At 62.6% G+C, this 24,721-nt stretch overlaps 5 protein-coding genes across 6 annotated transcripts; 1 reads left to right on the top strand and 4 right to left on the bottom strand.

Moving 5' to 3' along the window:
* Window positions 1-545: 545 nt before the first annotated feature.
* PI4K2A (phosphatidylinositol 4-kinase type 2 alpha) lies at window positions 546-7,885 on the bottom strand. The gene is made up of 9 exons (XM_027672089.1): window positions 7,453-7,885; window positions 4,719-4,919; window positions 4,361-4,492; window positions 4,123-4,276; window positions 3,470-3,531; window positions 2,939-3,038; window positions 2,551-2,684; window positions 2,210-2,269; window positions 546-2,082 (listed from the first exon to the last, which is right to left on the bottom strand). Exons 1-9 carry the CDS (start codon window positions 7,843-7,845, stop codon window positions 1,921-1,923), a joined length of 1,398 nt encoding a protein of 465 aa, XP_027527890.1. The 5' UTR covers window positions 7,846-7,885; the 3' UTR covers window positions 546-1,920.
* A 419-nt stretch (window positions 7,886-8,304) lies between these two features.
* Window positions 8,305-11,845, top strand: MORN4 (MORN repeat containing 4). Its single transcript, XM_027672103.1, has 5 exons — window positions 8,305-8,435; window positions 9,920-10,017; window positions 10,145-10,259; window positions 10,341-10,450; window positions 10,607-11,845. Exons 2-5 carry the CDS (start codon window positions 9,951-9,953, stop codon window positions 10,753-10,755), a joined length of 441 nt encoding a protein of 146 aa, XP_027527904.1. The 5' UTR covers window positions 8,305-8,435; window positions 9,920-9,950; the 3' UTR covers window positions 10,756-11,845.
* A 71-nt stretch (window positions 11,846-11,916) lies between these two features.
* Window positions 11,917-14,953, bottom strand: HOGA1 (4-hydroxy-2-oxoglutarate aldolase 1). Of its 2 annotated transcripts, none has more exons than XM_027672094.1 (7): window positions 14,653-14,953; window positions 13,882-14,010; window positions 13,678-13,805; window positions 13,431-13,565; window positions 13,162-13,273; window positions 12,859-12,992; window positions 11,917-12,291 (listed from the first exon to the last, which is right to left on the bottom strand). In XM_027672094.1, the coding sequence occupies exons 1-7, from the start codon at window positions 14,879-14,881 to the stop codon at window positions 12,142-12,144; spliced, it is 1,017 nt and encodes a 338-aa protein (XP_027527895.1). In that variant the 5' UTR covers window positions 14,882-14,953; the 3' UTR covers window positions 11,917-12,141. The 2 variants fall into 2 exon arrangements, with proteins under 2 accessions (XP_027527895.1, XP_027527896.1); XM_027672095.1 differs by having other exon boundaries at window positions 13,162-13,258; window positions 14,653-14,952.
* A 768-nt stretch (window positions 14,954-15,721) lies between these two features.
* ANKRD2 (ankyrin repeat domain 2) lies at window positions 15,722-19,473 on the bottom strand. The gene is made up of 9 exons (XM_027672093.1): window positions 18,212-19,473; window positions 17,709-17,822; window positions 17,468-17,629; window positions 17,190-17,297; window positions 16,913-17,011; window positions 16,583-16,681; window positions 16,364-16,462; window positions 15,999-16,097; window positions 15,722-15,909 (listed from the first exon to the last, which is right to left on the bottom strand). The coding sequence occupies exons 1-9, from the start codon at window positions 18,473-18,475 to the stop codon at window positions 15,805-15,807; spliced, it is 1,149 nt and encodes a 382-aa protein (XP_027527894.1). The 5' UTR covers window positions 18,476-19,473; the 3' UTR covers window positions 15,722-15,804.
* Window positions 19,474-19,603: 130 nt separating this feature from the next.
* On the bottom strand, window positions 19,604-24,715 carry UBTD1 (ubiquitin domain containing 1). The gene is made up of 3 exons (XM_027672100.1): window positions 24,704-24,715; window positions 20,629-20,856; window positions 19,604-20,399 (listed from the first exon to the last, which is right to left on the bottom strand). Exons 2-3 carry the CDS (start codon window positions 20,801-20,803, stop codon window positions 20,014-20,016), a joined length of 561 nt encoding a protein of 186 aa, XP_027527901.1. The 5' UTR covers window positions 20,804-20,856; window positions 24,704-24,715; the 3' UTR covers window positions 19,604-20,013.
* Between the last annotated feature and the right edge of the window lie 6 nt (window positions 24,716-24,721).

The following is a 24,721-nucleotide window of genomic DNA, read 5'->3' as shown; positions in this document are numbered from 1 at the left end:
GACCACAGTGTTCATCTGGTCCAACCACCCTGCTTAAGTAGGGTCATCCTAGAGTACATTGCACAGGATTTCATCCAGACAGTTCTTGAATATCTCCAGTGGGGGATTCTCCACAGCCTCTAGGGGCAGTGTGCTCCAGTGCACGGTCACTCGCAGTGACTGCCCTGGCACAGTCACAGGGACAGCTGGAGAACAAGCTGCATGCTGCCCTGCAGGACAAGAACTGTTCGGAAGAGAAACAGGGATTCTCCAAGGAAGGATTTCTCTGCTGGAGGACCAGCTGGCCAAGCTGCCTCTCCAGGAGCCACTGGGCCTGGGAGAGGCTGGCGCAGGACCTGCAGGCACAGGGTGCTGACGGGCAGGCTGGGCAGCTGGCCCCCCTCAACACCCAGCATGAGCAGACCCTGTGGGAAAGGGTCTTCCCAGCAGCAACTCTGCAGCTGTGGGAGACCAACGCATCCCTGAGCAGGTATCCATGGATACCAGCCAGGCCACCTTGTCCGAGGAGCCCCAACCTGCTCTAGGGTGCAGCAGAGACACAGATGTGGCCGGCTGAACGGCAGCTGTTATTCAGACAGTCGCATGGTTTAAATACATTACATACATTTCTACAGTGCATTAGAACAATACATTTTGGGTCAGTCAGATGCAGCTGGGCCTGGCTGGGGAGCTGGGGTCTCCACTGCTGCCCCCCTGTGCTTGCACAGCCAGTGCTGAGCACCCTACCCATTGCAGGAGACAGGGGAGCTGCTCTCCCCTCCCAGGCCCACACAGCAGAGCCCAAACCTGCCATCATCCCCCTCACTCCCTGAGGATGGGCTAACAGGACAACAAGACCCAACACCAATTTCCTCCAGCAGCAGGAAAAGCCACAGCTCAAGGCAAGCAAGTGCAGGCAGCAGCCCTGATACTGTTCCATATAACACAAGCTCAGCAGCTGCTGGGGAGAGGGGGGCTCCCTGCCTCCCCCACCCACAGCGAGCCTGCGAGATTGTCAGCTCCAAGGCAGCCAGGAGTCCATGCTGGTCCTCTAATGTGCCCACCCATGAGGCAGAAGAGCCCCTCCAGCCCTTCCCTGGCAGACCCCTGCCCCTCGAGGGGGTCCCTAGGCACAGACAAGGCTGGCACCATGCTGGCTGCGCAGCAGCCAGGCAGCTTGCTGGGAGCAGGGGAAAAAGCCAAGCGAGAGCGGCTGTGGAAACCTGGCAGGAGAAATGGACTGGGGAAGCAGACGGGGAGCCACCTGCTCTTCACAAGGATAATCCAACACCTCTTTCCCCTTAGTGTCTAACTGCACCCAAGCCAGTCCCATGTGTTGTCCCTCTTATGTCCTCTCCTTGAGCCCCCAGCCAGAGAACAGCCATTCATTGTGGTCCCCGCTGCACCCGTGGGCAGCAGGAACTCCCCCTGAGGAAAGCAGTGTGCACGGGGTTGGGGCAGAGGAGGGACAGTGGAGGAGTACACCACACCCTTAGGGAAAGGGAGGGGGTATCACCTTCTACAGGCCTTCCCAGCCCAGCAGCTGGCACGGTGGGAAAAAATGGGCCAGTGGCTGGTGTAAAGGGCTGGACGGATCCTGGCCTGGGCAAGCCTGTTCATCCCAGCCCCATGCAGGGGTGCTCAGAACCGCATGCAGGCCAAGGAAGGGAGGCAGGGGCAGGGTCCCAGCCACGCCACAGTTCCCAGCGGATTCCCACACCTCCCCTGGCCTCTGCCCCAGGCAGGGCACCGAGCTCCAATGGAGCTGGGGAGGGACCATGCCCAACCTGCCTGGCTCCTCCAGTTCAGCTGCAGGTTCCTCCAGCAGCACCTGCTCGCTCTACCCTGAAGGTCAAGTCCCAGCCACAGAAGCCAACAGTGGCCCAGCTCCTCTTGCAGTGCTAGTCCGAGATGGCCAAGCCCTGTCTGTGGCTCCTGCAGCTACCACCATGAGAAGAAAGGCTTCCGGCTCTGGAAGCTCTGCGTGTAGGACTCACTGGCAGAGCGCTGGTGGGAACGTGCTGTTTCCACAATCACAGGCGGCATCTGAACCAGGTGCAGCGGGCTCTTCCCGTCTTTCAGCGCCTGCGTCAGGTTCAGGATCTGTATGGCACAACAGAGCAAAGCCTGAGCTGCCCTGCAGGAGCAACAGAGAGCATCCACTCCAGCACTCTTCCTGCCACACAGGCAGGACGAGACTCCACCTCTGCCTTCCCTACACACAGCTTACCTGGCCTCTCATGACAGCAATCTGCTTGTGAAACTGTCCTCTGTCAAAGCCAGGGTCTTTCTGCAAAAGAGAGAAGACAGTGGGATTCATCCACTGCCTCATGCCATGCACAAGATGACTACTCCTCAAGTAAGCCTCTCCCCCTGTCCCATGGGTTTCCTGCTTCTCCCCATGCTTAATCTTCAGCTCCTGGTAGAGTGAAAACCCTGCTATGCCTCAGTCCAGAAACACTGTCAGGAGCTTGGTCACCGTTCTGTCCCCTGCAGCCTTGACAGGGAGCTCCTCAACACCACCCCCACTTTCCTTCCTCCCTATCATCTTCACCCACTTCCCCAGCACACCTTGAAGAGCTCATACAGATCTTCCTCCAGGTCCTTGACAAAATTGGGGTCGGAGATCTTGGGAAGAATCAGGTCCTTGATCTCCTGTGAAAAGGGGATTTTGGCCTGAGGAAGCCATGCCCAGTAGAAGGGGTCTGTGGGAGGAAGCAGGAGACATGAGAACTAGGGAAGGCAAAGCATGGTGCCACATGCCCCTGGATCCCCTGCATCTGGGACCCAAGGTCCAGCATCAGCTTCCTACAGTCTCTGCTGAGAAGGAAGTGCCCATGAACCCAGAGATTTGCAGAGGCACAGCCCTAGTCCTCTCCTCTAGAGTCCTTAAGGAGGATGCCCACGCATGGAGTTGTATGGCTTGCCACAGTGTCCTGGCACAGCTTAAGGGACTCACATGCTCTCCAGGAGTCTGGGTGTTTCAAGGGAAAGGCCAAACCGTTGTCTATAGCAGCCAGCTTGATGATGGGCTCCTTCACCACCACCCAGTCGCTGTCCTGGAAGGAAGCAAAACGGCATAAGGAGGCCCCCTGCAGCAGGAAGAGTCCCTCTCTCACTCCAGCCCCACTGCCAGGATCTTTGCCCTGGCTACTACAGAGGCACAGCAGCCTCTTGCCTTGTAGCATGGCCCCTTGCCCACAGGGAAACATTATCTGTTTCAGGTGGGAGGGGAACAAAGCTGCTTCCCCCCAAGGCCTCGCTCCAAGGATGCACAGGTCCAGCAACACCAGTTTCCCCCACAGAGCATTCTCACAAAGTCCCACTAGGCCACAAACCACCAACACAAAGGGTAACAAAAGGCCCAGGAGACAAGATCAGGCATCCACACGCTTGGAACCCAGATGGGAAATTTCTGTCCGGCCTGACAAGCAGTCAGCTTCCAGAAGTGGAGTCCCCATGTAGCCCCTGCCCAGGAGGAGCCACTCACCCGCACGCCTGCGCTGTCCAGGGGACAGTCATACTTGATGAGCCAGTTGTCATTGCCCCGATCTGCAGGGAGACAAAACCAGCTGCGTCACCACCAGGGCCTCCCTGCACCGTACTGGGCAGAAGACCATTCCTCCTCTGACCCAGAAGTGAGACAGAGACATTCTAGGCCCAGAGACCTTAAACTTGCTGTGGGCCTGGGAAGTCACATCAACCCTCACAAAGCTAGCCCTGGAAGTCCACGTATTCCCAGCTTGCAATAGAAAGGTCAGTCTGCAAGCCCCAGAGTGCAACCCCGACCCTTCCAGCCAGGCAGGAACTCAGGAACCCACTGTGAGATGGGATATAGAGGCACAGCCAGGTGCTGGATCTCTGGATGTCCCTGGAACCTCACAGCTGGGAAACTTTCAGCCAAGCACAGTGGCAGATCCAGATCTGCTAGAATGCAGGCCAGCAGCCAGAGCCCCCAGTGCTGGACGGCCGCAGCAGCTGCACTCTGCCCAGAGGCAGATGTCATCTGGCAGCAACTGAGTAGTGTTGAGAAGAATTTCAGGTGCTGGGAAAAGCCACCAAGACCCTGTCTCCCTCCCCTTTCTCCAACATGATAGGACATGACGGAGCAGGCAGCATCCCACACCAGGCAGCTGGCCCTACCTGTGTTCCTGATGATGTAGTCCAGCACCACCAGCCGCTCAAACTGCAGCAGCAGCTGCCGGTTGGTGTTCTCCGGGAGCGGCTCAGCCTCAAACCGCCGCAGCCAGTAATCAGCATCCTTGTAGCCTTCCACAAAGAGCTGGAAGGAGCCCACCTGAGGCAAGGAGAGCCTGTGTCACAGAAGGCCGCAGAGGGCAGGGAGGTGCTGGCAGGCAGGTGTGCAGGCTGGCAGCCCTACCTTGGGTGGCAGACCAATGCGGTTGAAGCGCTGGCCGACTTTCGGCACCTTTTCCAGGGCCAGCCTCTTTCCTCGGGACTTCACCCTGTCGATGGCACTGTAGTTGAAGGTCTCACTGGCCAGATACACCACCTGAGGGGACAGGAGCGCAGTCACAGGACTGCCTGATAAAACCAAGACACAGCATTTCCCACAGCTCTGCCCAGCGCAAGCATCCCCGCGGCTAGAGCAGGAACAGTTCTGGTCTAGAGCTCTCAATCTACGAGGTCAGCAGTGCCACAAGACAAGACACAAGCAGAACTGTGTGGAAGCACACAAAAGCCTTCCCAGAAAAAGATCCCAGCAGCTTTCCTCTCACCTTTGTACGGGGAACAATGTTGAGTTCCAGTTTTTGGTCTACCAGGCTGGCACCCGCCTCCGACAGGTAGCCCTGGTTCAGGACCAGGCAGTCTCTCCCAAAGCAGCACGGGCAGCACAGCTTCTGCAGCCACTTGGTCCACTTGGGGTTCAGCTGCCCGTATGGCTCCTCATTCTTGGGCTTGAAGACGCCAATGATTTTCTGTGAGTGGGAGAGAGGAGGGCTGATTCCAGGCAGTTGGCAGAGCTGGGACACCTCCCCCAGCCCACAGTCGGGACATTCAGGAACAGGCCCAGAACAGCCCTTCATTGGGACCAATAACCAATCCCTGGGACCAGGCAAACCCTGCAGCTGCCGGGAGGGAGGCAAACAGGAAATGGAAGGGACTCCTGCCCAACCAGTGACCAATCCCACAAAAGTGGGGTATTGCCCAAAGACCTTGTCCCAAAAAAACACCAGTGATGATGCAGTCCCCTGGTAAACACACCAGTCCCATTCCAGCAACCTTTGGATGGCCGGAGAATGTACTGCTCATTGTTGGTCATTAGATCCACACAGCAAAGGGAGGGAATAGCAATCCCTGCCCTGGCTCCAAAGTCCATGGAACTGAGCTGATCCCAAACTGACCAGAGAAGGGACCAGCCCAGGCAGGGCTCTGTGCTGGGGGCCCAGCAGAGACAGCAGAGGGGCTGGCTCTCCCGGTCAGCTGTGTATGAAAGGGCACAGGTGGCTTCAAACTGGCAATCAGATGGTACCAGCAGCACACTCAGTCCCTCAATCCAGCCTCGCACACACTGACCCGACAGTGGGGGCAGCAACAGAGAGGGCACAGAAGCCTTGTGCTGGGCACTGCACCATCACCAAGCCAGAGCTGCAAAGCCACACAGATGAGACAAGGGCTAGGGTAGGAGAAAGGCCACCTGTCCCCAAAGGCCAGGGATCCCTGGGGGGCTGTGCAGCAGCTCTAGGCTGGCAACCCCTGCTCCAGGGTGACTCAGCAGCACACGCCACAAGCCCTCCTCCCTAAGGCTGGTGCCAGTCATGGCCTGAGTGGGTGACACTTCCCCAAGCTGAGCTCTTGCCAGAATGTGGAAGTTAAATATGAGTTTCAGCACCTCAGCAGGGAACTCCAGTGCAATCCCAGTCTGTCAGGGGCCAAAAGCCAGCCCAGGGCGGGCAGAAGCAAGGTTTTGTCCACCAGGAAGAGTGACAGAAAGGGTTTGAGGGAACAGGATCACTTGAGCCAGGATCACAGCCCAGATCACATGGTGGAGCCACTTCCACTAGGCAGGCAGGCAGGCAGGCAATCCCCTTCACCAGCCCCACGTGAAGGCACACAACTGCCAACATGTCCTTGGATATGAGCCTGCAAAGAGGCTTGTCAGGAGCTCTGGCAGCACAGAGCCCTGTGTTCCATGGAGCCATTCCAGCAGAGCAAGGCCCAGCTAGGCAGGGACAGCATGGAAGTGGTGGCCAGAGTTCTGGCAGCGCAGTGTTCCCTTCCAGACAGACCTGTGCTGGGAGCAGCACTGGCAGGGAAAACAGGTCTGCCTGGTGCCAGCAGCAGAGCAGAGGGAGCCCAGCCAGCACAGGAGCACAGTCAGCAGTGGGGTGGCCACAACCCCCAGGGCTGGGCAGCACAGCCTTGCTGGGACAGCTCAGGCCCCAGAAGCCCCGAGGGAAGCAGACACAGAGGAAAGGTTTTCCCCCCAATATCCTCCCCCTGCTGCCCACAACACCCACATGTTGCACTCTCTCCCATGCCCGCAGTGGGACATTTTTGGCAACCCTAGACAGAAACCAGTCACACACCAAATTTGCTGACAGCAGAGCAGTCCAGGGGACCTGCCAGGTGACAAGGCCGGGATTACACAGACTTTGGCTCCTCGCACTTATGTTCCACCAGCCCTCCTTGAGCTCAGGTCTCCTACAGCCAGGCAGCCTCTGCCCTGTCACCCCCAGGCAGCTCATCCGGCCACCCACTCCAGTGACTCCAGGTCTCATATTGGGCAACAGGAGGGAGCAGGAGGGAGCAAGGCAGTGTCAGGAGGAATGGTGTATTTCCCCAGAGACCACCAGCTCAGCTGGGACCTGCCTGTCACAGCTCCCAAGAGCCAGGCTTCACCCAGGGCAGGAAAACTAGAGCACATCAGAGACCAGAGAGCCCAGTCCTGCTTCCCAGGAAGCATCCCAGCACACACGTGGTGAGGGAGTCACAGGAAGCAGCAGCAGCTCAAGTAATTGGTCTGGGCACAGCAGGTCACAAGACAAGCCAGCCTGTGCTGCGCACACATCCAGTCAGCAGCACAGAGATGGCTGCCCCATAGCTGACCAGGTCTGCGGGGGATCAGCTACATGCCAAGGACTTTGCCTCCACTATAACAACAACACAGCCACAGAGGAGACATTTCACTCCTCTCACAGGCCAAAAACAGCTCAGCTCACAGAGTCACAGGCCTAGAGCTGGAGTCAGCATGGTTAGGAGATGCACAGACCTCGGAGAGAGCGTGACCTTTCCTCTGTGGGCACGAGAGCCACAGAAGAGGCTGAATCAGCACTTGGACACACCCACCCCCCACTCTGGCTGCTGGTCCCAGTGCACTTCTCGCCGGGGAAGCTCAGACCAGCCCCCCACGGCCGGTAACCCCCGGACCAGCACCATGAGTTCTCCCTGCAGCAAACCCCTCCGCAGCCCGCAGGCCCCAGGGGCCACGCGGGGCCGCGCCCGGCTCACCCCCTGCGGGTCCTTGACGAAGTAGCTGCCGCTGGAGCCCTGCGAGATGCGCTCGGGAAAGATGCCGCGCTCGCTGGCCAGCTCAGCCCGCCGCACCACCTCGGCAAATTCGGGATCCTCGGGGAAGTCGTTGCGCTCCCGCTGGGCCGCCGCCGCCGCTTGAGCTTGGGCCTGCGCCGCCGCCTGGGCCTGAGCCTGGGCCTGCGCCGCCGCCGGGCCCCGCGCCCCGCGCTCCAGCAGCGGCTGCCGCTCGCGGTCGCGACCGCCGGGGGAGCCGGGAGGGGAGGGCGGGAGGGGTGCGGCGGGCGGGAGGGCGCGCACAGCGCCCCCCGGCAGCCCGTAGTCGGGACCCTGCGCCCGCTCCGGCGACACCAGCGGGCTCGTCTCGTCCATCGCGCCGCCCGCCCGGCCCCGCCGCGCTGCCGCTGCCGCTTCCGGCGCGTCACCGCGCCGCCGCGCCCCGTTGGCTGCCCCGCCCCCCGCCGCGCCACGCCCAGTTGAGGCGCTGCGACGGAAAGCGGGGCGGCGGGTGCGGCCGTGGTGCCGGTGGGGCCAGCCCGGAGGCCCCCGCGCCTCTCACCGCCCGTCCTGGGAGCCGTGCGGGGGTTCGCCGCCCTCACGCCCCCGCTGTGGCGGCTGGCGCCAGTGCCCCACCTAAAAATGGCCGCCCTGGAGCGGCAGATACCACTGCTGCCCTTCACAAAGATGGCGGAGGTGGGGGGTGCTGCCCCTCCGCAGGCACGCCCGGAGTGGGGAGAGTCTTGCCCCACACAAAGATGGTGGCGAGCGAGGGTGTGCTGCGAAGTTGGCCAATTAGCAGCCGCGTTGCTAGCGGTTGCCGTGGAGACAGCCAACGGCGAGCGGGGATGGACACTGGCGGCGTGGCACCGCCCGGCGGGGCGGGTACTGGAAGGGGCGGTGGCCGCCACCGCCCCTTGGCGGGACCTGGTGGGGAGCGTTGCGGGCGGACAGCGCGGAGCCAGGTGAGCGCGGGCCGCAGGCCCTTGCGCCGCCGGCACCGCCCGCACCGCCCCCGGGCAGGCACCGGGCCCGCGACCGTCACCACGAGCGTCCCGCTGGTGGGGCGTGCGTGTATCAGCCGTGGGTGCATGGACACGGCAGGGTGTGGGTGCATGGACACGGCGGCGTGCGAGCGCATCCCCCGTGGGTGCACGGACACGGCAGGGTGTGGGTGCATGGACACGGCGGCGTGCGGGCGCATCCCCCGTGGGTGCATGGACACGGCGGCGTGCGGGTGCATCCCCTGTGGGTGCATGGACACGCCAGGGTGTGGGTGCCTTCACCGTGGGCGCGGTCACGCCTCCGGGCACACTCGGCCTCAGGAGCTCCAAGTCGTGAAGCCGCCCGTCCCCCGTAAAGTGTCACAGGCCGTGCTGGCGGAGTTCGCAGCCGCCGGCAGCCCCCGCCCCTCCGCCTGGCACGGCTGGGCAGGCTGCGGGCTGCGAGCCGGCGATGAGCTCCCGGGCGCTGCCATCGGCAGAGAGCACTGTTCAGTCGCTGCTCGCCTCGCCTGGGGCCATTTCTCTGGACACAAAGCCTTGGCAAGTTCCTGCTGTTCTCCTGGGTTCGCGTGGCTCAGCACGCACCACTCGGGTGGTTCGCAGCAGAGTGTGAGCAGATACACTCCCTTTGCATGGGGGGAGTCCCTTCCCGTCACGGGCACTGCTTGAGCCGCACCGGCAGCTGCGGGAGAGGCAGCGCCCAGCCCGCCCGCGGGGCTGTCTCCGTGCTGGTGCTTTCCCGGTGTGCTGGGGAGGGTTGTGCTGCGTGGCAGCGGCTCTAGGGGTGTACAGTTTCCGGGTGCTGCTTGCTATCTGCAGGCAGGTTTGCAAGCCCCGGGTAGTGGAACAAAGCCCTGAAGCCTCAGGGTCCCCTCTCCACTGTCCCTTTTAGGAGGAGTGGCCTCCCATCCCTGGGAGTGAGCCAGGTTTGCCCATCCTTGATGCTGGAGCTGGAAATGCCACAAGCTCTCTGTTCCCTCCCCTGAAGAGCTGGCACCAAGCACAACCCAACACCTCCTCTCCAAAATGCCTGTTTCTGCCTGGGACTGCCCCAGCAGAGCTGAGGGCGGCCCCTGGCCTGAGCCTGCATGATGCAGGACCCCTGGGATTCTGCCTGAGTGCCAGGCCAGAGACAGACAGCTCCTGCCACGCTTCTCTTCCTGCTGTTCACTCACATTTCACAGGGCTGTGACCCCCATGGGCTCACATTGCCCTGAACCCGGCAGTGGGGCGGGCAGCAACCCGAACCTGGCAGCTGGGGTTTCAGAGCCAGGGCAGGGCGGCTGTGCTCCTGGGGTCGCCTCCTCATCTGCACCGTGCCACAGCAGAGCCATCCCCAGGGCAGACAGGTGCCTCTCATCTCTGTGAGATGAGGGGATGCAGGGGCTCTGGGCAAGCTAGACTGCTCTCCCTGCCCAGCAGCTCTCTGTACCTCTTCCCGCCAGCTCTTGCCCTGCTTTGCCGGAGGCTGTTGCCATGACACTGACTAAAGGCTCCTTCACCTACTCCAGCGGGGAGGAGTACCGCGGCGAGTGGAAGGAAGGTGAGATGGGGCAGGAGGGGATGGTGCCATCTGTGCTGCGGGACAAGCAGCCCCCATATCCCTGCCTAGCTCCACATGGGGGTAGGTCCTGCCTCTGTCCAGTACTGCCCGTTCTGCCCTCACCTAGGTCGCAGGCACGGCATTGGGCAGCTGACGTTTTCCGACGGCACCGCCTACGTGGGGCACTTCGAGAACGGGCTGTTCCACGGCTGTGGCGTGCTCACCTTCTCTGACGGCTCCAGGTGGGCACTCCTACGTACACCTCCCCAGGCACCCCCACTTGCTGTGGGGAGCTGCTGCCTCAGGAGCTCCTCCCCACTCAGGTACGAGGGGGAGTTTGTGCAGGGCAAGTTCAATGGTGTTGGAGTCTTTACACGCTGCGACAACATGACCTTTGAGGGCGAGTTCAAAGGCGGGCGCGTGTACGGCTTCGGTGAGTGCCTGGTGGCATGGTGCAGGCATCCACACAGCCCCTGCTCAGCACAGCCCCTTTCAGAATCTCCCAGTTTATCCTTTCATCCCCTGTCCCCATCCCCAGTGGGTGCTTCTTCCTGGCCCTTCACTCCCAACCCTTCCCTCCCCTTCCCAGGTCTCCTGACTTTCCCTGACGGCTCCCACGGGGTGCCCCGCAACGAGGGCTTCTTTGAGAACAACAAGCTGCTGCGGCGGGAGAAATGCACAGCCATCATCCAGAGGGCCCAGGGTGCCTCCAAGTCTGCCCACAACCTGACAGCATGACGGTGCCCCACATCCCCTCCCGCCAGAGCAGGGACCCCTCTATTTGGGCACTGGCTGGCCCTGCTGGCCCTGGAGCAGGGATGTGGCACTGCTGGGTGCCTCCTTGCCCTTTGTCCCCACCAAGCATCCTCCTGCCAAACCCCTGCTGCTGGAGGGGATGGGACCCTCCGCTCTCCACCCAAGTGCCCCGGGGCAGCCATGGTGCCTTCTCTTTCTGGCTGTAGCCCTGGCACCTGCTGGAGCAGCAGGAAGGCAGGGTGGTTGGAGCTTGGCCCCTCTGTCTCCCAGAAAGACTGTGGACCACTAGGGCTGCAAACCTGCTGCAGAGGATGGAGCAGTGGGACAGGGGCTGGTCCCTAACCCCACTGCCAGGGTGCCTTGGCTGGGAGCTGCTGGCTGGACAATGTGCCCCCAGAGGGGCAGCTCCTGGCTTGCTTCGCTGCCCTGGTCTGGAGGCAGGATGGGTACCCTGGGCATGCTGTGGCCTATACCCTCAGTTCTGGGTGACTGGCCATCCCCCTGCATGCCCTGGATAGGGTGGCATGGTGTCCCGGAAGAACCCAGCCTGCTCTCGAGGCCAGCTGATGGGCTGTATTCCCCTCATCCCTGTGCTAATTCACCTCACCCACTGCCTTGGCAACACCAGCAGCAGCATCCCCACCAAGGGGGATGGGGAGATGCCCAGCCTGGCTCATATCTGCTGCATGCTGGTGGAGGGTGGGAGCAGGGAGCAGGGTCAGCAGGAGCCTGGGATGAGGGTCACAAGCAGGGCTGAGTGGGGTGGCAGGACTGGAGCAGGGGGCCTGGGCAGGGATAGAGGCATGGTGAAGGGGCAGGCAGGGGGAACACAGCTCCCCATTTTGCCCTCCACATGCATATTTCATCTCTCTGCTGCATGCTCACCTTCACCCCTGGTGTGGTCCGGCTGGCTGTGGCGCAGGGGTCCTGGAAGCCCTCACTGCCTGGTGCGGGGCCACAGGGGCCATACCCTCCCTGCCGGTCTCTGCCCACACCGGTCCCGTGCCTTGCCGTGACCCTGCCTTGTGCTGCTGCCTGCACGGGCCTCAGCTGAGTAAACCATGTTGCCAAATGCCTGTGCCATGTCCTTTTTGCCGGGAGCAGGGATGGGGCGGGGGACTTGTCCAGGCAGGACTGCAGACACAGAGGGAAGACAACCATTTTATTCATGGCACAAGGATCCACCCCTTCCCAGGTGAGGACAGCAGGCCCCTGGGGGCTGGCAGGGATGCAGGCTGGCCAGGGGTTGCCCCCTTTACCCACTCTGCCCAGCGCAGCCATGTCCCAGTGTCCCCACCATGTCCCCAGTTCCTGGGGTCCCTGACTCCTGTGCCTTCCCGATGTGGGAAGGGGCAGATGGGGGACCTCTTACAACCAGCCATTGGTCCTGAAGGTGTTCCTCAGCTCTTCAACCTGGGCAGGGCTCAGCGGGGCCAGGGGTGCACGGCAGGGGCCACCGTAGTAGCCAAACCACTCCATGGCCTTCTTCAGCCCCGGGACCCCGAACCTGCGGGTGACCTGTGGGAGGGAGGATGCAGGAGCTTGCTCCCATGGGCCAGCATGCTCTGGGGGCTTTGCTTTGCAGCCCCTGCTCCTTGCTCACCATCACTCCTGCCCTCCCCATGTGGGGCTGCAAGGCTGGGCAGGGTGTGAGGTGACTGCAGCACCCCATGAACTGCCCACTGTGGGATGGGGGTGCAGAGCACAGCTCCACCAGGGAGCAGCCCTGTGGCATGGTGGGCTCATTGCAGCAGGGACAGGCCACTCCACGGTGGGCTGGGGGGCCTGGGAAGGAGCAGTTCTTACCCCTATTGTTGCCTATAAATAGCCAGCAAGGCTCTCAGAGTGGGTCAGGCAGGTGCCCACTGCCAGTGGACATGCAATTCCTCAACATGGCAGGGCTGGCATTTCCCACCCTGTCACCTCCAGCCCAGCTCAGCTCACTGGCCAGGTGCTGTGCCCTCCTGTCGCCCTGGACCACTGCTCCACCCCCTGCAGCCCCAGGGACTTCCATCTTTTGCCTCCCCATGGTTCTGCCATGGCCTGGCACCCCTTCCCCTCAGCATCCCAGGGGTGCCTGCTCACTGCTGTGTTGGGCTCGATGAGACGGTGCTGCAGGTCACGGGCCTCCTGCCACTGGCCCTTACGGCACAGGCGGTCCAGCTGGCACAGGGGGGCCCCCAGGACGTTGGCGAGGGCACAGACACCCCCAGATGCACCTAGAGACACCAGGGCACACTGGCAGCCAGCGTAGCATGCTGTGCCCAGCCAGCACCTCCCAGGCATCACCACCCCTTGCCCACCTCCCCCTGCCCGCCTGCCAGTCTCTGCCAGTGTACCCAGGGCAGCACCCTGTGCCCCCAGCCAAGGAGGGGCAGCTGCACCTACCCACGGCGTAGCTTGCCAGCAGGAAGCCAGCCGATCCTGCCAGCACCTGGAAATCCTCTTGCCTTGTCTTGTGGACCATCAGCCCCATGCGAGTGATCTGGGGAGAGACACGCTGTGCCCTGGAGCAGGCATCACCCAGTCCCCCTCGCCACATGGTTCCTACCAGCAGCGCTGGGGTCTGGGGAAGGGCTGCAAGCCGCAGCTCCCTGTTTCCAGCTTGGGGCCACGTTTGGTGGCAGCCAGCCCTTGGAAAGCCCTGCTGCACTCACATCCCCACCGCTGTCCTTGATCCCAATGATGTTGGAGTGCTGAGCCAGGGTGATGATAGCCTCCATGGGCAGGTCCAGGCTGGTGTTGGCAGGGACACTGTAGAGCACCACGGGGATGGGGGATGCATCAGCGACCTGCAGGCAGCCAGACAGAGCTCAGCAGCTTGGGTGGGTTGGAGACATATTGAATATGCTCCCCATGCTGCTGCCCCAGCTGAGTCTGCCACAGGCCCTGGACGTGGCTCACCTCCGTGTAGTGATGGACCAGGGCAGCACTGGTCATGGCCCCCCGGTAATAGCAGGGTGTCACAACCAGCGCCACATCAGCCCCCGCCTCTGCCATGCTGACAGTCATCTCAATGGTGGCCTGGGTGGCTGGGGACGAGGCAGGGGGGTGAGGGGTGCTCCGGAGGGGACGCATGCCCCTGGCACTGCCCACACAAGCACTCACATTCACAGCCCGAGCTGGCCAGCAGCAGGCGGTCCCTGGGCAGAGCCCGGCGCACGCTGCTCACCACCTCCAGCCGCTCACGGGGCGCCAGGTAGGGATACTCCCCGTTGGAGCCCAGCACCACCAGCCCTGGAACACAAGTGTGGGGAGAGCAGGGCTTGGGCACATGGGCAGAGTGCCAGGACTTCCAGGTACCCTCATCACTCTCACTCCCTTCTTTGCTGCTGGCACCCAATCAGGGCTCTGTGCAGCCCACAGTATGCCCTCTCTCGCCTACATCCCTGCAGCCCCAGACCCTCTGGTCAGAAGAGAGGAGACCCCGGGGCACATCCCTGCAACCCCCAGCCTCTTCTGCAGCCCCTCTCCTATCATCCACCCATCCTGGACAATCAACAGATACATATCCCATGAATGTGTGTGAGTGTGCGCAGGACTGCAAGCACACCCATAGGGTACGGGGTAGATGCAAGCCTGCAGCTACAGCTACATGTGGAGGATGTGTACAAGCCTGCACATGTGTGGAGTGTGCATGCAAGCACACGCTGGCATGTGATGGGGGTGTGCAAGGACACACACATGTGCCCGGGCACATGCCATGCAAAGGGCCCCAGATGGGTCACCCGAGGGGTTGCCAGCTCTGGAGCAAAGTCCGGCTGGAGGCTAAGCACCCTTGGGAAGCTGTCAGGCTGCCCGCACACTGCCACACAGCCTCTGTGGTGGGCAGGGATCCGACAGGAGCCTGCACAGAGAGGGAGTGCAGGCAACGCTTACCTCGGAAGGGGATGCTGGCGTAGCGGGATAGGTTCCCCTCCAGCTGGGCATAGTCCACCTCCTGTGTGGGTGAGAAGGGGGTGGCGAGGGGTGGGAAGATGCCCTTGAGGTCGAGTGAGGGCTCTGGTCCCTTGGGAGTGCTGAGCCCCCGGCACTGCCTGGGGGCTGTCCAGTGCAGAGCTGCCAGAGTGGGCCAGAGAGATGAGGCGAGGCGGATGCTGAATGCCATGGTGGTCTGGGTGCTGCCGCTGGCTGTGCTGCCTGCCCTGCCGAGGGCTGTTAATGTTTGACAGGGCACGTGAGAGACCCACAGCCCTGCTGGGCAGATGACATGGTGGGTGGTACCAGGTGAGCTCAGCATGCTCTTCCCCACTCCAGGAGCTGGCTGCAGGAACTCAGCACCCCTCCAGGTGAGCCCCAGCCACTCCAGCTGTGCTTTCCCTTCAGCTTGCCAGCCCTGGATGCTGTCCCTCTGCCTCCTACAGGGCTGGACTGCAGGACCGGGGAGGGACCAGGCATTGCAGGCAGTCCAGGGGCTGTGGGCAGGGATCACCTGCCTCAGCTGTTAGTGTAGGGTTTCCTGTAAACAGGTGAGTGGGAGCATTTCTGGGTTGGGAGTAGTGAGCACTGCACTGAGCAGAAAGGTCCCAGCCTGCAAAGGGACCATGTGTCCCCAGGAATGGCTCCAGTGAGGAAGGCAGGAGGAAAGCAGCCATCCAGCCCCACAGAGTGGCTGCCCAGCAGGGGTACAATTGCTGCTCTCTGGCACAGTCCCAGCTGCCAGCACCATGTGGACTTGAGTTGAGCTGCCCTCCATGAATTTTTCCTCCCTGAGCTTGCCCAGGTGGTACTTTAAAGGACTGTGAGCAACCAGGGTGTCCTGCAGCAAGGATTCCTGCCCTTGAACCACTTGTGTCCTGGCGTCGTGATGTCACCAACACTTGAGTTCCTGTGATAGGAGGCAGGGCTCATCATGCTGCCATATAACCTGCTCCTGGGATAACCCAGCTTCCCCAGGCCCATCAACACCAGCGCAGGCTGCCCAGCCCCACAGCACTCTGGAGTTGAATGCTGCTCTTTGATGACTTTTATTGACACAGACAAGTCTCATCCCTAGAGCCAAGCCTGATCCCTGGTCCCTTCCTGGTGCCATCATGCAGGGACCTCCATCTCCCCCTGTGGCTGCTCCTTGGTCTCCAGTGCCTGGCGCGTGTCCAGCTGCCACTGCTGCACCAGGTCCGTCGGGGTCTTGCCAGCCTGCAAGAGCAAGCAGAGAGAAGTTGGGGCTGGGGTGGTGCAACATGGTGGGTCAGCAAATGGCCTTGGTGCTAGCCCCCCATGCTCACCTCATTCTTGGCCATCATGTCAGCCCCATGCAGGATCAGCTTTTTGATGATCTTGTAGCGACTGAGCCGTGTAGCATCATGCAGCGCAGTGTCCCCTTCCTGTGAGAGACACAGCCTCACTGGGGATTGTGGTCCAGGGACAGGGATCCCCTGACTGTCCCCAGCTCCCAGCACACCCACCCCCCCACGAGGACAAGGGGAACAGTGCTTGTCCCTGCACTGGCTGTGGCTGCCACCACCCTGGGGCAGGGATGTGTGTGCCCAGATGTGCCCCACTGTGGGTGCTAGGAGCCTTTGGAGGGGTCAACCAAGGGAGGGGGACCAGTGTTGCCCCCCCAGTGCTGTCCAGGGGTGCCAGCACTTACCCTGTCTGGGGCATTGATATCCACCCCGCAGTGGATGAGGTGCTCCACAATGTCAAGGTGTCCAGTCCTGGTGGCCACATGGAGGGGTGTGCTGAGCAGCTTGAGAGGGGAGGTGGACATCAAGGGGGGGGGATCATCACTCACTCCTGCTAACTCAGCACAGGGCCAGCCCAGTCGCCCAGGGTATGCCCCTGTCCCCAACCCTATGACCCTGCTCACCTTGTCCTTCACATTGAGGTCTGCCCCACGGTCCTGCAGCAGCTTGACAGCGTCTAGGTGCCCGCCCCGGCAGGCCCAGTGCATGGCAGTGCAATCCAGCTGGGCACACAGGAGTGTGTTATGGCAGGGGACACCCCTACCCCATGTCCATCCCCCACTCCAGCTGGTCCCTGTGCCCAACTGAACTTGCAGCTGAACCTCTGTGGCAGGGACAGCGCTGCCCCATTGCCCCATTGCCCCATTGCAGGGACCTCAATCCTGCTGTAGTTCCTACTGCACCATGCCCAGAGGCTCAGATGTCATGGAGCTGGGCTCAGGATGCAGCCTCACCCGGTCCCTGAAGTCAACTGTGGCCCCACTGTCCAGCAGCTTCTGCAGGATATCCATGTGTCCCTCCAGCGAGCAGCGGTGCAGGGCTGTGCGGTGGAACTGGGGAACAAGGTGCCACATTGGTGGACAGATCCATCCTCCCCTGGCCCAGTTTGGTTGTACCTCCAGCCCTGCCCCAGGGGTCCCAGCCCCTGCCCCCAGGCAAGCTGGGGCATGGTTGTGGGACATGGTGCCAGGGCACAGGCAGAGGGCAGACAGTGGTTGTCGGGGATGCTACCTCATCACACGTGTCAGCGGGGCCACCATCTGCCAGGAACTTCTCGATGACGTGCATCTTGCCCTCAACGGCAGCTCGCAGGAAGGTCTCTGGCTCCACAGGACCCACCTGGCAGTGGGACAGGCTCAGGGCTGGGGCAACACAGGGGTGCAGGAGAGGAGACAACATGGGGGGTCCCTGTCCTGCTTCCCCAGGGAGGTCCCTGACTGGCAGGGTGACCTGGGAGTGGCCTGTGGGTACTCCAGCCCCCTCCCACAGCCTGGGACCCACTGACATACAATCTCCAGAGGTTCAGGTGGCTGGGGGGGCTCGGGGGTGGCCGCCCGCTCTGCCCGGCGCTGCCGACGCTGCTTGCGGAGTTCAATGAGTCGTTGGATGCTCCCCACATCGATGATCTCTCGCCGCAGATCCACTGAACTCTTCCGCACCCTCTCCTGGCCCTAGTGAGGACGTGCAGTGCCCCGTTTGACTTCTCTGTGCCCAGCTACCTCTGGCCCCCCCGCACCCCAACCCCCTCACCTTGATGGCCTCGAGGCCCCAGTTCCTGGGGCCATGGCGTTTCTCCTCCTCCAGCTCAGGTGTGTTCATCCGCTCCACGGCCGGTGGCTCCCGTGCACCATTCCCTTTGGGTCTCTGCACAGGCAGTGGGGGCTGCATGGTCCCGGCTGGGCACAGAGCAGCCCCACTGTCTCCATCCCTAGCCTGCCAGTGCAGGTGGCTCTGGACACAGCTCCCATCTCGCCACTGAGCTCTACAGGCTGCCTGACAGCCCTTGGGTTTGCACTTGCCCGCCCATCCTACTTGGCAAGCTGGGCACCTGCCCACTGCTCAGCTCTGCTCCATGGGCAAGAGCTGCCAAGTTGGGAACCTGATTTCCCCGAGAGCCCTTGGCTACCTTACTGCATCCCCCTGGATGGCAAGGTCGGTGCCAGCCTCTTCACATCCGAGTCCCTAAGGATGGACACCGCGCAATGGGGGTCCCTGCCACAGCCCAGGCAGGTACCCCTGTGGTATGGACTCACCTTCTCCTCTTCCTCCTCCTCTGCCAGCTTCTGCTCGATGAGCTCCTTGGCCCGTTCCACATCCAGCTCCATGTCTGCCCACAGTCCCGTGCAGGATGTGTCCTTTTCTCCTTGCCACCACAGGCAGGGAGTGCCCGGTCCTGGTTCCTGGTGCTGCCGGCAGCTCCACTGGCTGTGGGGCTTTATGCTGCCGGCCCCTCTGTTCTGCAGCCCACGGGCACCAACAGCTGTGGCTGCTCCACATGACTGGGGCAGCTTTGCCATGAGCTCACCCTCCTGCTTTCTGGTGGCCCTGACTCACCTTTCCAGCCCCGCTCTTAAAGAGACCCATTGCCACCCCATGGGTTGCCCAGGACTCCTGTGTTCATAATAGGGAGCTGGGGTACACAGAACTCCTGGCAGCCAGTCAAGAGGGGCTCAGCAGAGCAGGAAGATGATCCGGGGTCATCCCATAGGCACGGTGCCTGTGCAACCCATTCTGGGCATCCAAGAAGCTCCCCATGGTTCCCTTTACCCCATCTCTGTGCAACCGGATGCTGCACCAGCCACCAGCATTGCCCAAGGCTTCCCAGTACCTGGGACTGGGGGGGCTACCCACTCCCACAGGAGGCAGTGGTCCTCCCAAGCCTCTCAGCCAGCAGCAGGCAGCATGGGATGCCAGAAGTCATGGCCCCTCTGTGCTGCTTTAGAGGATGACCTCAGGTGTGGAACATTCCGAGCAGCCCTGCCAAGGGTCTCTGTGGCTGTCCAGCCTCCTCCACTGCACACGGCAGCCTGGCAGCAGGACTGGTCTCACATGGAGCTGACAGGCAGAGCTGGCAGCTATTCCCGGCAGCAGGAACATTGTTCAACCCTTCTGAGCACTCTCCCCTTGTAAGATGAGGCCAGCACTGCCCTGAGCCGGAACAGTTAATGCGCTGGGCACTATCCCCCAACACGGGACCCGGGGGAGGGACAGATGGCAACACATCACTGTCACCCTCCTGAGCAGTCCCCAGGGCCACCCTTATGTGACAAAGGCACTATTTTTGCCAGGACAGGCCACGAAGGTGGTCCTGGGATTTTCCCCCTCCATGGACTGTCCCACCTGGCCCCAGGGCAGACACAGGCTTAAACCTCCAGAGGGGAAGCACTGGGAAAAGGAGGTGGTCATCCCACACTGAGAAGCAGCCAGGATGACAGTGGGAGGATGTGTTGGGGAAGGGTCCAGGCAGGCAAAGGGCTGGAGGTGGCAGGACGGGATCAGGGCAGCACTAGGCAGCAGAGCTGGGGTGTCCAGGCTACCCTTGGCCACCCTGTGCTTATCCTGACATGAGAGCAGATATAGGACAGGCATGGGGACCTCCTGGCACTGTGGGTGACAGCCCCCTCCAGCCTGTTCCTGAGGCCAGAGAAAGGATGAAAAGGCTTTATTGATAAATACAGACTATGTACAAAGGGGAGACATCTCCACCCAGCCCAGCATCCCACAGGTCTCCAGGCCAGGGGGAGCCAGAGCCCAGTGGGTCACAGCCTCTCCCCACCGGCACAGCCTGGCAGAGGAGCCCCAGCCCCAGAAACATTTGGTCTTGAACCTCCTGCAGAAAACACGGCGCCTGCCCGTGTCCCCAGGCAAGAGGGGCCACTGTGGTGGCAGAGCCCCATGCAAACCTTCCTGGTGGGTCCCCCTGGTAGGGGGCAGCCTCAAGGGGGAGCAGGGGCTGCTCCGCCTCCAGCAGGGCTGGAACACAGCGTGGGGCATCCCCAGAGGTGCCACTGTCCCCCAGCCCCTTCCCCTCTCCCCTCAACCAGTGGGGGGTGGCTCAGTTCCTGGGTGGCAGGGGTTGGTTGACGATCACTTGCACAACAAAATCCTTCTGGATCTTTGTCTCCTGCAGTCGTGTGCGGTCAGTGAGCAGCTTGCCTGAGAAAAACCAGCGCTGCCAGGCCAGGTCAATGCCCTCCTGTGCCTGCAGCTGCTTCTTCAGCTGCCCGATGGTGTCGCCCATGCTGGCGCTGAGCCGCAGGTCCTTGCCGGTGGAGAGCCGCACCTTGAGGGTGAACTCCCGCCGGGTATTGGGCAGGGGCTCAGCCGGCTCCATGGCCTCCTCCTCACTCCGCTCCAGGATCAGGTTGATGGGAGGTGCCAGGCAGTAGACAGGCAGCTGGTACCGGTTGCCCAGCTCATCATAGCACTCCGTCAGGGACCCTGGGGACAGCAGGATGATATGTTGAGGGAGGTCATCCCCATGGACCACCCAAACAGGGACAGGGCCACCCCAGGCAGTGTGGCGAAGCCTGCCTTGGCCCTCTTGGCTGGGCTGAGCCATGTGGATGACAGCTGTGTGTCCCTCTCCACTCCAACCTAGGATCCTCACGTGCCCAGATATGAGTCACTCAGCACCCACCCCACCCACACCCCCAATGCTGACCCTCACCGTGGGGCAGGGTGATGCTGGCTCCATCGAGGATAGCCTGGGCCAGGCTGTGGTCATTGGCTTCCACGGCATAGGCAGCTGCCTTCAGGGCATCCCAGATCTCCTTGCGGCCCTCAAAGGCGGGTGCCGTGTCCCAAAACTCGTCCCGCTTGCTGCGCAGCTGCCCATCTGTCATGGGGTAATCGCTCTTCCACTTGGGACACTCCTTCTTCAGGGGCTCATTGCGGCCTGAGGAGGGGGGGGATACTCAGCCGAGGGACAGGGCTCTCCCTTGGGCCCTGAGCCACCCATTTCCCCATACCCACAGATAACTGGGAACCCCTCACACCCCAGCGAGGGTCTGAGGGATCACCCTGCCTGGTGAAAGACAGTCCCCAGTGTAGCCGGGCAAACTGGGCTAGAGCTAGCCCTGCCCAAGATCTCACTGGCCCCATAGCAGTTGCTCCCGCAAGTGACACCCTTTGCCCTCAGAAAGGACAAGGGCTCTTGCCCCTATGTTAGGGGGACCAGTTGCTGCCCCATGAGGTGGCCATGGGGCCTCAGGGCCCTTTGAGGCAGAGCAGTATTTATAGCTTGGGGAATTAGCCAGGAAATAAGCTGGTCAGTTGGAATGAGAAGGGGATTACGGAGGCTGAGCTGCAGCAGAGGGGGGTCAGGACTTCACCGTCTCCTCTGCCCACCCCGGGATGACAGGGACCAGCTGCAGGCAAGACAGCAGGCACACAGTGTCCAGGGCATCAGGGGGGCAGAGGAGACGGTGGAGGGCTGCCAGCCCACAGCTGCCCCAGCAATGGGCTGAACTGAGCTGGTTCCCCACAAAACAGCCCCCAACCATGTCCCCAGAGACCCTCAGCAGCCAGCACTGCTCAGGGATCTGGGCCACCCCCATGCCAGTCCAACACCACTGTGCCCTTCCTGCACCGGGCTGTGGCCCCGTGGGAACAGCCCTGTCCCATCGGCCCCACGGCTGGGCCGGATGCATGGTGCAGGAAGGAGCTGTTGTCACTCCCAGCTGAGCTGGGGACAAAGAGTGACAACAGCTCCTTCCTGTCACCCCTCTCCCTGGGGCCAGGCAGCACCCGTCCTGCATGGACAGAGCACAGGGAAAGTGAGGCTCCAGTCAGGCAGGAAGGATACCTGTGCCCATACAGTGACCTGCCAGGCAAAGTGATGCCACACACCACAGCCACGGGGGACAGCCACCACTGCCAGCTGTGGGTTGAGCCATGTTCCCCAGGCAACTGTTCTGGGGCAAATGTGTGGTGACAAAAGGAATTACATGACCTTTTTTTTTTTGTACCAGCTCTGCCCCACCCCACCCAAGACCACTGGAGCCAGCATAGCATCTTCTTCCCGGTGAGAACCCAGCCCAGAACTGGACACACATGTGGCATCCACTCCAGAGATCCTCAAGGGGCACAGGAGCTCAGCTACCCCAGGGCTGGGCACTGAGCATCCCCGGCAGGCAGCATCCTGCCCGCATCCCTGGAGCAGCAAGGGCAGCCAGCAGCAGCCAGTGCTGCCGATTCAGCAGTCACGGTGCTGGGCCAGAGGGATTTGCAGCACCACAGGACAGAGGAAGGTCAGAGGCGGCACCTGCCCCAGGAGGGCAGTGGAGAAGTGGCCACAGCCAGCCTGAAGGACATGTCCAGGACCATGTCGCCACTCTGCTGTGGCCACCATGCTGGGGCACGTGCGCTAACAGCCAGGATTCCCAACCAGTACCATTCCCTCAGCTCTGCTTGCAGCAAAGGGAAGAGGCTGGCCCAGGGGAGGCAGCACGATCGGAGCCATGGGGTTCAGCCATGGCAGGGAGCAGGGACAGGCTGTGGCTGCCTCGTGTGGACAGGCATGCCCAGCAGCCTTGCCCAGGTAGGCAGGGGCTTAAGCCTCGTCTATTTATTGCTGCCGCCCAGTCGGGCCCCATACCTTGTAATCACCTCCTGCTGCTCTATTCCTGGCCCCTTGTGCAACTCTCCACAGCAGCACCACCAGACAGGTCCGTCCACTCGCTGTGCCCGGACTCGAGCCAACAGGATCTGGCTGGCAGCCTGCCTGCCTCCTGCCCTGTGCCTGCAGCACCCTACCCGCAGCTTGGCCCCCATGGTGCCCTGGTGTGCAGATCCCCAAGCAGGAGGCTGTGCCCCAGAGGCTCCCCTGCCCTGGGGCTTGCTCCCTGCCCAGCAGGAGCCCCAGGCAGCCCCAGCCAACAGGTCCTGGAGGAGGCCCTGGAGAACATGCCAGCCAGATGGCACACAACACCGCTTCCAGCAGTGCTGGCTGGTCCCTTCCTGGGCCAGGCAGAGTTGGGATGCTGCACGTCACCAGCATCCCCTGTTCCTGCTGTGGTAAGCTGGCCACCCCAGGGACAGCACTGTCACCTGCTGCAGGGAGCCCTCACAGGACCCTTTCGCAGGGAGTCACAGCAAGCCCCAGCCAGGGCAGGAGCCAGCCAGGCAGACGCGCTGCTTAGCAGTGCCCCTCTGGCAGCAGAGGTGGGCAGGCAGAGGCCCCCACCCGTGGCAGATCCTTGAGTACTGGGACCTGCTGGCCCAGGGCAGTGTCCCTGTACTGCAGGTGAAGGTAGCTGTAGCCTTGCTTCATCCTCCACCACCTGCTGAGCAGCTCCCGTGGGCTGGTAGCACCACAAAAGCAATAGCAGGATCCAGCCTGGGCACCCAGGACAGCCTTGCTCTCCCAGGAAGGGACACACTGCAAGAATGCAGCAGCAGCTGCCAGGGGTACCAGGAGGAGACTGTGATCCATCCCAGAAAAGCCTGACAGGGGGCAAGAAGTGGGGATGGAGACACGGGTTCTGCAGTCAGTTGTTGCCTGCAACAGGAGGGGAGCACACAGATCCAGATGTTGGGATTTGACCCCACCCCCTGCCACAGCAGCCTTATGAGGCAATGCCCCCACATCCCCCCTGAGCTGAGGGAACAGTTGGTCAGGGACCTCAGGCCTCACTGACACCCACAAGAGGGCACCTGCACCCCTGGGGGCAAAGTGTGCCGAGGTGGGAAGGGGGCTGCAGCTCCATGGGGGGGCCATCACCCCAACCCACACCAGCTGTACATCCCCGGGGCAGGCTGGCACATCTGGAGCCCCGTGCGGTGGGGGCGGCTGCCCACGGGCACAGCCGGGCCCGGCACCCACGGCACCCTGCACGTGCTGCCGGAGCAGCGGGCACCGTCCCACGGGAAAACGCCCTTCCCTCCTGCATCTCAGCTGCGGGCGAGGGCCGGGGCGCCCCGTCCCGGGCACACGCTTCCTGCCCCTCCTCTCCTGCCGCCCACCACCGCTCTGCCATAAACACGGTAATTACCGGCTGCGACGGCACCGGCCGGGGAGGCGGCGAGGGGAAGGCGTGATTCATCCCGCCGGCCCACGGCCCCTCCGCCGAAAGTCAGCCCTGCCTGTCAGTCCCCGCGGCCTCCGGGACCCCCCAGGGCTGCATCACGGGGAAGCGCCTCATGGCACCCAGGTATCCGGCTCCGGTAACTCCGGGGGGCCGCGGGGCTGCACCAGTGCCCCCGCACCGCCGCTGCTCTCCGGACCGGCGCAGCCGCTCCCTGCCAGCCCCGCACCTCCCGACGCTCCGGGGCAGCCGGGACGGGGTCGCGACCGCCGGCAGCAGCCTAGTGTGGGGGCAGCACGGATCCCGGGCAGGCAGGACCGCGCCGTGCCAAGGGACCCTGCCGAGCCCAAACCGGGGACACCAGCCAGCCCGCAGCCCCCCCGGGACACCACCTCACCGGGAGGAGCCGGGAACTGCAAGGGCTGGACGCGCACCCCAGCCCTGACCCCACAAAGCCTCCGGGACGGGAGCCGTGGTGCCTGCCCGCTCCCGGGGCCGCGCATCGCACCGGGACCCCCGCTGTCCGGGGACCCCCGAAGGCACAGAGAGGCTCCGGGGTTCGGGCGCGGGGGGAGCTGTCCCGTTGCGGACTGCGCCCCTCCGGTGCCCGCGCTCCCCACCCCCCCGCGCCCGCCACCCCCAGGGGCACACGGGACAGCCCCTCCCTACCGGTGCCCGCGACCGCGGGGGTGCCCGGGCAGGACGGCCCCCGCTCACCTGCTCGCTTCCGGGTGT

Source organism: Neopelma chrysocephalum, unplaced genomic scaffold, assembly GCF_003984885.1.
Source record: "Neopelma chrysocephalum unplaced genomic scaffold, ASM398488v2 Primary Assembly neopelma1_97390, whole genome shotgun sequence".
Taxonomy (NCBI): Eukaryota; Metazoa; Chordata; class Aves; order Passeriformes; family Pipridae; genus Neopelma; species Neopelma chrysocephalum.
This window is presented reverse-complemented; position numbering and strand designations above follow the sequence as displayed.